General features: G+C 34.9%; 2 protein-coding genes across 2 annotated transcripts in view; one reads left to right on the top strand and one right to left on the bottom strand.

Moving 5' to 3' along the window:
* Window positions 1–277: 277 nt before the first annotated feature.
* LOC123663932 lies at window positions 278–9,223 on the top strand. The gene is made up of 5 exons (XM_045598572.1): window positions 278–472; window positions 613–1,143; window positions 1,200–1,806; window positions 5,420–5,658; window positions 9,035–9,223. Exons 1-5 carry the CDS (start codon window positions 278–280, stop codon window positions 9,221–9,223), a joined length of 1,761 nt encoding a protein of 586 aa, XP_045454528.1.
* Window positions 4,039–11,753, bottom strand: part of LOC123663836 (zinc finger MYM-type protein 3) — a 27,644-nt gene continuing 19,929 nt past the window's right edge. Inside the window, exons 18-21 of the mRNA XM_045598469.1 lie at window positions 11,244–11,382; window positions 10,856–10,955; window positions 9,651–9,826; window positions 4,039–4,417 (exon numbers count right to left, since the gene is read on the bottom strand). Coding sequence (XP_045454425.1) covers window positions 9,652–9,826; window positions 10,856–10,955; window positions 11,244–11,382 — 414 coding nt within the window. The 3' untranslated portion in view covers window positions 4,039–4,417; window position 9,651. The remainder of the gene's footprint in view (window positions 4,418–9,650; window positions 9,827–10,855; window positions 10,956–11,243; window positions 11,383–11,753) is intronic.

Here is an 11,753-nt window from a genome sequence, read left to right as displayed (position 1 = left end):
AAACAAGTACGACTGGACGGAATGCGTCGGGCGCTATGGAATCGGCAACATTAACGAGAGCGGGCAACGCTTGCTGGAGCTTTGTGCATCGCTTTCTCTTTGCGTGACTAATACCTACTTCAAATGCAAACCTATTAAGAAAGTGTCACGGAGACACCCCCGTTCAGGCCATTAGCATCAGATTGACTCTATTATTACAAGGAGCAGGGATCTGCGTGACATCCTTAACTCTCGTACTTATCATAGTGCTGACTGCAGCACTGAATACTCTCTAGTGATGGCAAAGACTCACCTTACTCCTAAGAAAATTCACTCAACTAAGAAAGCTCCCCGTAAAGTTGCACTGAACACCGCAACTATGCGCGACAAAAACCTATGTAAAGAACTAGAAAATCTGATGAAGGAGGAACTTTCCAGTGAAATCTTAGATGGAGCAGCCTGTGCCGAAGACATGTGGCAGGTCACAAAGAGAGTAATCGCATAAACTGCTGAAAGAATGTTTGGCAGGAAACCGAAGACCGCTGATGACTGGTTTGCCGAGTACGAACTCATTCTGCTCCCATTAATAGAGCAAAAACGGATAGCTCATATAAATCTCTTAAACAACCATAGAGATCCTGTCGAATTATCCATATACAAGGCAGCGAAAGCAAAAGAACACAAGAGGTTGCTTTACATCCTGAGGCACTGACCACTCTTACTCCTCGACCTCCGGTGACTGAACTCGACGACCCTCCAACGGGTGAAGAATTCCTTCTTGCTATCCGAAACCTGACGTTAAGCAAGAGCACAGGTCCTGACAACTTACCAGCTGAATTAGTGCGACTTGGCTGTGTTTCATCTCCCCTGTACGTTCTATTGCAGCGCTGCTGGTATGAGGAAGCCATACCTCAAGACATGAAGGATTCCGAGATAGTTACCTTGTATAAGGGCAAAGGAGACAGAGATGAGTGTAACAATTACAGGGGTATATCTCTACTGAATATTGCGGGAAAGGCATTTGCGAAGGTTGTTTTGAGAAGACTAGACATGTTAGCCGCTCGGATCTATCCAAAAACACAATGTGGGTTCAGAACTGGCCGATCTACCACTGATATGATTTTTACCCTACGTCAACTGCAGGAGAAATGTCGAGAACACCAAGTACCGCTATACATGGCCTTTGTCGATTTAAATAAGGCATTTGACACCGTGAGTAGGGATGGGCTGTACGAGGTACTAAACAAAATAGGGTGCCCTCCAAAGCTTTTAAACATCATACCACGACATCATGCCACGACAACATGAGAGGCTCTGACATATTTGATGGAGAAAGATCAACGCCTTTCGATGTTAACCGCGGAGTCAGGCAAGGCTGTGTACTAGCTCCTACCCTCTTTGGGATTTTTCTATCAGCGCTCCTCTTGACTGCATTTGAGGGTTGTAGCGCCGGAGTACATCTGCACACAAGAAAGGACGGAAGATCGTACAACATTAATCTACTGAAGTCCGAAAATAAGCGTCTGGATCTAGTTGCCAGAGAACTCCTGTATGGAGGTGATGCTGCACTAGTCGCAAACTCTGAAAGCGAATTACAAGAATTGGTGACGAGATATGGTAACACCTGTCATCTGTTTTCTATGAGCATAAACACCAAGAAAACCGTCATTATGGTTCAGGACGTGAGTCAGCCTCCTGAAATTACACTCGACGGCACCATCCTTGATGTAGTGGAACACTACTACTATCTTGGTTCCACCACCACCTCGTCACTCTCAAGTGACAGGAAGATAGATGTCCGGATTGACAGAGCATTGACCGCTTTTGGTAGGCTATTTGAACGGGTTTGGAGAAATAACAGGCTTACCACTCACACTAAAGTCCTTGTATACCAGACCTGCGTCTTTAGTATACTGTTGTACGCTGCGGATACATGGACTACTTACACAAGACAAGAACTAAAACTTAATGTTTTGCATATGCGCTGTCTGAGTACTATACTTGGAGTCACTTGGAGAGACAAAATGAGCAACGAGGCAGTTCTCTCAGAGACAGGCTGCCGTAGCATCTCCACAATGCTGAAACAACGTAGATTGCGTTGGCTTGGCCAAGTACATCGAATGGCCTCCGAGAGACTTCCACGCCAAGTAATGCTGGGTCAGATAGCGAACGCGATGAGACCCGCAGGGTGCCCAATGGTACGTTTTAAAGACTCCTGCAGGCGGGATATGATCAGCTTCAGATCACGCCGAAATGAGATCTGAATGGTGCCATGACATCAAAATCGGAGTTGCCAAGCACGACGAAGACTGGCTCGAGAATATTAAGCAGAAAAAACTGCGCTATGCCTCACCTCTTCCAGCGGATTCGCGATTCGACTGCAATTGATGTGGCAAGAAATGCCAGGCCGCAATAAAGCTCTATAGCCATCAACGACGATGTGGGATCCTACCAACCCACTACCGCGTTGCAACAATCATCTACTATAGATGCTGTGGCCAATATATTAATGTTGGTCATAATTATTAAAGCTGTAACGTTTCTTTTTAACGACTTGGGGCAGTTCTATTTCTGAAGTTCTTTATAATTTTCAGTAATAGTTTGCGTCATGTAAAATGAACGTTGGCCTTGAAGCTGCGCAGAAGCGATTTATCGGTCTATTTGGTGGTATGAAGTAGGGGGCGGGCGTGTTTATCACGCGTTGCATGCTTGCCGGTGTGCTATTGGTTTGGACAGTTCGACGTCGACTCAAAATACTATCGCGCACAAAAGTTTTAAGTTACGAATTACTTTTACATAGAGGTGAAAAAATTATTTATAACGTATAATTCGCGTCATGTAAAAAGAACGCTGGCTGTCAAAATGCGCAAAGGCGATTTACAGTGTTGCCAACTCTTGAAAAAACTTTTTCCTACTGTCCATTTTTTGGAATAGTCATATTTGGTAAACAAACCACTGACAATCGTAATTCACGTTTTTTCCACATGTATCACTCACTTTCACAACACATTAGCATACGGACACTTGTTAAACTCCATTTACTATTTATTTCACTAAAAAACAAATATCAATTTATCATTTTAAACACAAAAAAAAACTATTAAAATACGAATATTGAGAGTACAGATAATTAATATTTTTGAATACGACATTTCAAAAACTAAAAATTTGTTATAGCTTTTATTTAAAACAAAAAGTGTAATTTTGTGATAGTTATTATACTTATTTAGTCCGGATTATTCGCACTGGTATTTCTAGTATTTTTACCAATAACCACCATACAAAGCCGCGAGTGAGCCTTAATGAAAAATAAAACAGTAGTACTTTCGTGCTCGAGTATACACATGCGCAAACGCACCCCCCCCAGTTTCTTTCAGCGTTCTTTTTACGTGACGCGAGTTATACCTGTTCTAAGTGTTGTCTTTTAGATAAATCAATTTAAATTTAAAAAACAGGTACCTATGTTACTCTAAAATTATTTATTTTTTCGTTTAAGTTTAAAATTTATGATTTACTATGTCATTGTATATATAGCTTTATTAACAAATGTAATAAATAAAAAATAAAACGATTAACTAGACGAATAAGGACAAGGTACGAATAAAACACATATTACGAGAATCAGTATTCTTTTTACACAGTAATAATTAACCTCAACCTCGTAACTTACACTTATATTCTTTAAAATATTTTACGAATCTGACTTCTTACCTATATCGTTTATTTTAATAAAAATTTCTATCTGTGAGAATATTTTAGTTCTATTTAAGAAATATAAAATAAATGATACTACAACAAAGATGTGCATCCCCACTATAAAACTTGGAATTTTCGCTTACAACTATAACTATAATTATATATGTAATTAAAATTATACAAATGTAATAAATTCTTGTTGTGACAGAGGAAAATAATTAATATCCCCAATTTATTCTAGATTCTAAAATAAAAATGAATCAACCTATACATTTTCACAGAGAAAAATAAACTTATGCAAATCGCTTCGCGTGTTATTTACAAAATTTAATTATTTTTTTTTTTCAATAAAAACGTCAATCATAGTTTTAGTTATTTGTATTATATTAGGATATTAAAAACAATAATAATACATTCCAGCAAATCAGCAAATGAATAATAGTTAAACCGAAGTTTACATATAAACAGTCCTGCACAAATTACATAGATATAACTCATTTCAATATCATTTAAAAAGTCATCTAGTATAAAACTTTGATAACAATAAACTGTTCATCCACAGACTGATATACAAAGTAGAAAAAATATACATTGTTACTATCTTTACAACCACAATTAAAACATTTGTATTTAATAAACACTGCAGTTAATTAACTTAAATAAATCACCACAAAGCGCCACAAGACTTTGCAACAGACGTCGTAAATTCTTCAAAAACCACCGAATACTTGTTGAATAAAGCCTGTGATAACAAAAATAAATTTTATTATTATTAATATTTATCTTATATTATTATTAATATTTATCTGAACAACCACCTATCATTATTTTATTTTCTTTCACACTGATTGGAACAGGCATAATTGGATAAAACTGGTACATATAAGACATTTGTGTATTTTAAATAAATAAATATACATATCTTTTTACACACCCATGGTCTGTTCCTAAAGTAAGCAACTGAATGGTTGTGTATAGGTTACAGGCGACTGTTATAGCCAAATATATATATATTTCAGGCCACTTTTTTACTTTGCTAATCTGGTGTATGTATGTTAGTGTGTGTAACGTTGTCGAATAATGCAAAACATATTTTTAAATATGACCACGAATGAGAATGGTAATTTAATTTTTAGGTTAGTTGGTACTTTTTAAGCAGCTTAGAAAAGGAGGAGGTTCTCAATTCGAACATATTTTTACGTTCGTTTTCTCGTACTTTTAACATATAAACTTACATCTTTTTACCGGGTGTATCAATTTTGACTTGTCACATTGTTACATTTTGTAGGGTAAGTGGCCACAGAAAGATATTTTGAAAATAACTTATTTATTAACATTGGGGAGACATAAACTTACTACTGGCACATATAATTGTAAACTGAAGTACAAGAGTTTGTTTTGTTTGAGGTCACAATTACATAGTTTTATTTAAGTATGCTGTGTTAAAACTGCAGTGTAAGGAAATATGAAAACGCCAGATATTTTTTTAAGTACAAACAATTATATGATGGGTATAAAGAAGTTCTAGGTACATTTGGGGACGAGAGAGTGAATAACAATGGCAGAAGCCTGCTTGAAGTATGCTTGGAATGGAATCTTTGCGTAGCCAACACAATGTTTGACCACAAAAAGATCCATTTTTATACAAGAGATGAGGGTGAGTCTAGAAGTATGATTGATTTTGTAATTGTGGATGAAAGACTGAGAAAGAAAGTGCTTGACACTCGGGCGTACCGCGGTGTAGGCCTCGACACAGACCACTTCCTGGTCATAGCCCGAATGCGTGACCTCTTTAAATGGTGGCAACACCGAAGGGTCGAGCCTACGAGTGTTTTGGACAGAGTAAAAGTGGAAAACCTACAAGAAAAGAACGACGAGTATGTAGAGAAACTGAAAGAAAGTTTTAAAGGCATAGAAGAAATAGGTGTGATTGAAGATTTGTGGGAGACATTTAAGGAAGGGGTCGTGAATGTTGCTATTGAGGTATGTGGGGTAGTTAAAAGGAGGAAAGAAAGAAAGAACTATAATGTGTGGATGGATAAAGATGTACAAAAGGCTGTGAAAGAAAAGAAGAAAGCGTGGTTGGATTAGTTAGCAACAAAAGCTAACCAAAAAGTTTAAAATGCAACGGATGACGAGATAAAGGAAGCAAGAACAAAGTTTAAAAGATTGAAATTAGCGGCGAATGAAATTGTGTCTAGAAAGAAAGAAGAACGAAAGGATGATTTTGATAGAAGGCTCACTGAAGATTTCTAATCAAACACCAAGTTTTTTCTGCAAATCCATCAAAACAGCCAAAAGAAAAACTTCTACCTCGGAGCTGAGTACAATCAGGAGTCAAGATAGGAGCATTATAAAAGGAGAAGAATGTGTGTTAAAGAGATGGAAAGAGTATTTTGAAAGTTTGTTTGAAAGAGAAAGTGCAGGTACAACATACGGCACCTTTCATAGATGCGAATATAAATGTTGATGAAAGTGAGATAAGCATGGATGAAGAATCACGCAAAAAAGGTAAAACATTAAGACGTCGAGTTGCGGAAAACAGCCCGTGTTTATCAAGCATGGATGAAATAGCGAAAGCGTTGAAAAGTATGAGATTAGGTAAGGCTGCAGGGCTTGTGTAAGGATAAACGAGGCAGACAGGGATGTGTAGCGTCACCGTGGCTGTTTAATCTGTTCATGGACAATTGTTTAACAGATTTAAAAGAAAATGAAAGTGGGTTGAGAATGAATGAGTTACTCGTCAAATGTCTTCTCTATGCTGATGACCAAGTATTACTTGCGTCTTCGGCCGAGGAGTTGCAGCAGATGCTTACTACTATGAGTGGAGCTTTTGTAAGAAAGGGAATGAAGATGAATTTAAATAAGACGAAAGTAATGGTGTTTGAAAGAGATGAGGTAGTGAAAGACTGCAATATCGTGATTGGAGATGAACAAATTGAACAGATGAATGAGTTTGTGTATTTGGTTTAAAGTTTACAAGAGATGGAAAGTGTGAGAGTGATATTGAAAGAAGAGTGAATGCAGGAAACAGGGTGAATGGAGCTTTGCACTCCTTTATGAGCAGTCGGAAGGTGTCTAACAAGGCTCGTTTGGCTGTGCATGAAGGTTGGTTGGTTCCGACACTCATGTAAGTGAAAGTTGGGTATGGCAGAAGAAACGTGAAGGCAGAATAAATGCAGTTGAGACAAGAGCGTAAGAAAGCGTATAAGAAATAGTGAGATAAGGAAATGTTGTGGTCTAAAAGAAGATGTAGTGACAAAAATTGAGAAAGGTATGCTCAGATGGTTTGGCCATGTCGAGAGAATGAGTGAAGAACGACTGACGAAAAAAGTGTATAAGGCCAGTGTGAGAAGTGTTGGAAGGGGTAGTAGACCTAAGCGGATGTTTCGAGGCCAAATAAGGGACGTCTTAAAAAAGGCCAGGTCAAGAGGACCCTAAACCGAAGAGCATGTATTTATTATTTATTTTACTAATTTACAGAAAAAAAAAATAGATAAAAATTAAGTGATAATCAGTGCAGCAAAAACAACAGTTTAACAGTGCACTGTTTTTCTAAAGTAATACTAAAATACACGCGATATTATATACTAATATAAATATATGATATAAAGCTATACAAATAATAGATTATAGATCTAAAAATAATTGGACAGAAAATAATTTACATCAAACGGTTAAAGAATATTAATAATTATAAAAAACTAATAAATGCGGCCATTTCATTATCTCTTTATATGTTGGTCTAAAAAGAATTTTTTAAATATGTTTTTATAGTTGTTTTTTTTTTTTGAATTTTTTCTTTTAAATTCGATGGCAGATTATTTATCAAGAAAGGAATAATACATTCAAGAGTACGTTTTCCATAAGAAATACTATGTCTAGGTATTTTTAATGTGTGATATTTCTTGTTAGTTTATAGTTTTATTTGAATGTTTGAATTAAAATATTGTTCTATTAATAATGTATATTTTATTTTATTATGTATTGGCATTACTTTGCAGTAGTTAAATAATTCCAAGGAGTTGTTTTTGTATTTATTTCTTATGTATATGGGTACAATTGTTTTTAAGATTCGTAATTGGAGATGATAGATTCTATCGAGATGTGATTTAAATGTAAGACCGTAGGTGCTTAGTACATAAGATATAATAGATTCACCTAAAGATTTATAAAACATTAATAGTATTGTGAATGGAATTTTGGGTCTAATTATGGTTAATTTGGCTAAAGGGGCACCTAGTTTGTCGCTAACATTGTTTATATGTTCCTTCCAATTGAGGTTAGTATCTATAGTAATACCAAGGTAACGCTGAGTTTTATAACAAAATCAATGGTGTTACAGTTGCAGGTACCAGTATATGAATTATGAAAACATTGATGGCTATGTGCAGTGATTTGTATGTCTCCAGAGAATCCATTTTGCGTTGAGCTTACATAGATGGCTTTTGTTTTTTCTCTATTTAATACTAGGCCAACATCATGGGACCATTTTAAAAGTTGGTCAAAATCATATGAAGTTTTTTTATTGCTTGTTTTATATCATGATGGGCCGACAGAAGACATCATCCGCATATTGATACACTTCACAGGTTTTTACAACGTTTTTAAGATCGTTAACATATGTGAGGTAATGAAGGGGTCCTAAAACGGAACCCTGTGCAGTTCCTTCTGTTACTGGTATTTCGTCACTGTAGGTGTCAGTAATTTTAACGCGATATGTTCTATTTGAAAGATAATTATAACACCAATTTAGAACCCCTGATTCCGTTATATTCTAATTTTTCAAGAAGAATGTTATGTTGTAGAGTATCAAATGCTTTGCTATAATCTACAAATATTACTAAAACATGCTTTCTATCGTTCAAATGTTTATTTACAGAATTTAAAAATATTGATAAAAGTTGTGTAGTACTTTTTTTTGGCTGAAAACCGAATTGATTACTATATATGTAAAACCGGATTGATTACAATGTGTTATTTTCATTATAAAATTTTTGAATTTGTTGATGAATGTATTTTTCCGTTATTTTATCAATTATTGGTAAAATAGTTATTATATAGGTCTATAATTTTGCATTTAGGTGTTGCTCAGCAAAATAAATTAGGCCAACGTCATGCATGTTACTTCAGTGCATATTTCACCGTGTCTTTAATCGGATGTGCTCATTAACACTCATTAACATTATTAACATTTAAATCAAATAAACATCTTGAACCCATAGTTCTTTCTAATTTTAACATAAAACATTTCGCTAAGGCTCAGCCATCCTACATTGTGTTATATTGTTTTTCGTAGGAATCAAAACGTGTTTTGTAAGAAATGTTTTCTTCAACCTTTTCACAAACTATCTCCCAGTGTAAATTATCCACGGCCGACTATCTGCTTTGTAATGATGTAAGCGCGTCTTCAAACTCCTATTTTTCGGATATGCAACCAACATCTATGAGCCTAATGGTCCTTTCAAATGCTTTAAAGTTAGTCTCCTGTTTTCGTAAAAGATTACGCAAGTTTAAACTCAAAGTAGACCCTGAATCCTCCTCATGACATGATACTGCCGTTTATCAATTTCACAAGAATTGGGAGTTGATTTTGCACATAATTCTACAATATCAACTCCGCGAATATTATCTATCCCAGGTGCTTTTTTAGTATTGTGATTTTATTATTTTAGAGATATTACAATTGTCGGCTTTAATGAATCTACATGTAACATCAATTGAATTTTTATAAATATTTTTGTCAAGTAATGGTAAGTACCATGTATTTAATATATTTTTAACGTTATTAATAAAAGACTGCGAAATTATTACAAATATCTTTGATTGAGGCAGGTTTTCTATCAAAGGCGTGTAGTATTAATTCATCTAAAGATTTTTTTATCCTACCAGTAAGTGTAGTGGAAAGAGGCGTGATTATATGTATGTATGTATGTAAACAAGTATATAGTATATTTTATCGTTAGCTGTATCACCTTAGCTGGTGAGCAGCGCGATGTTGATCTCCTTGACCATCTTGACGCGGTGCAGCATCTTGGCGAGCGCGGCGCGGCTGAGCGGCTGCGTGGAGTACCACACGGGCGAGTCGGGCACGCACGAGCGCTCCGGCTGCAGGTAGAACACGTCGTTGCGCGTGCGCACCGACTCCGGGCTGCGGGCAGGCGGCTTGTGTTACCACATTTTTATACTATAAAATCAATATTCTTAGAGCATTTCAATTTGGTTTTATATTAAGTAAACCGATGTCTTTTATATCCTTCTCTGTAATAGAAGATCGACGTTATATAAGAACGACATCTTAATATATATAAATCTCGTGTCACAATGTTTGTCCTCAATGGACTCCTAAACTACTTAACCGATTTTAGTCAAATTTGCACACCGTGTGCAGTTTGATCCAACTTAAAAGATAGGCTATATTTTATTTTGATATAATATGTTATTATTATATTTCAGAAAAAAATAAGGTGATACGAAGTTCGCCAGGTCAGCTAGTTTTAATATAAAAATTACATTAATTGACCTATAATTCTCGTGTGGTGTGTTACATATTGAAATTGCTAGATTAACTAATTTGCACTTTTCGGTAAAATATAACATATATTGTGATATAAGCGCTCGTTTTATTTTAAATCAAATTTACTTTCGATGACAGTATTGCATCGCTTTTTTAGTTCAAACGCGTTAAAATGTAGACCATAATATCCTTACTAATATTATAAATGTGAATGTAAGTTTGTTTGTTACGCTTTCACGCGAAAACTACTCAACCGATCATCATGAAACTTTGTACACATATTCTTGGACATATTAGAAGTAACATAGGATATTATTTATTAAAAAAAATTCAATGCGAGCGAAGCCGCGGGTAAAAGCTAGTTGTTATATACAATTACTATTCGCCGTGTGTCGCGTATTTATTCGTGTTTATCGTTCACTTGTAGTCCTAATCGGACTGTTTAATTCCTTAGAGTAATAAATTTTTTATCGTTACCTTAGGATAACATAAATATAAATGTAACCTGTTTAGAAAACTACTTATCTGCGAAAACAGTAAGCGTAAATAAAATTCTGGTCATTATAAGCATATAGGAGTGAATGCTAAGTTTAATATAAATAAACGTTTCAACAGTAGAAACTATAGTTTTACAAACGAAATATACAAACATTATGTACTTACCATTTAGAAATATAAAATTCATATAATTTAACAGGACACCTAAGTGGATTTTCTTCATTTTCTTGTTGTTCATATACTTTCTTTTTTCTTGAATTTGCCTCTAAAAAACAAACATAGCTTTGCTATAGAAAAATTATTTCTTATTCTAATTATAAATTCAGAGGTATTCAATTATCTTTTATTGTTACTTTTTTCATGTTTAGCAAAAAGTTGTTTGTATAACCAAATAATTAATATACTATGGCTTGAAATAAATGTATTCTCATCAAAGTATTCTTAAAACTAAAGTACATAATGCTAGGTGTCAAATACCTTAATTTTTTAAATTTTTCGTTTTAAATTTGAATTTAAAAATTTAAAATATCGACAAAATAAAATATAATATTACCCAGTGCAGATTGTGGTGGATAGAACCGTAATAGAACATTCCTAGAACCGGGTATCTTGGCCTGGCCGGGCTGGTTCGGATTGCGTTTCCAATGTTTCATTATATGAGAAAACGATAGTTGCATGTGTTCATCCACTGTCTGTAGAAATAAATATTGCATGTTTATTAATATAACTAGCGACCTCTGTCCGTCCATATTCTTTACACAAAAAGTAATCAACAACACATCATAATTATACTAAAACCTTCTCCGAAATACATTGCATCTTATGGTATAAGTATTATTCTGATCGGTTCATTACTTTTCGCAGTATAATCGAACAAAAAACCAGCTTTCCGTTTATTTGGTATAGATATTTTGTGGTTTATTGATACTCTTCAAATCCACATAGATAAAGGATAAAAATATTATGTTAAGCATATATGGACAGCTAGTAAGAGTATTTTTATTGGTAATCTCATTTATTTACACGATATTCGTTTTTGTAATATGCTCTGCCAAATCACTCA

This window comes from Melitaea cinxia, chromosome 21, assembly GCF_905220565.1.
Source record: "Melitaea cinxia chromosome 21, ilMelCinx1.1, whole genome shotgun sequence".
Taxonomy (NCBI): domain Eukaryota; kingdom Metazoa; phylum Arthropoda; class Insecta; order Lepidoptera; family Nymphalidae; genus Melitaea; species Melitaea cinxia.
The sequence above is the reverse complement of the archived record's forward strand: the minus strand, read 5'-3'. Positions and strand labels throughout refer to the sequence as shown.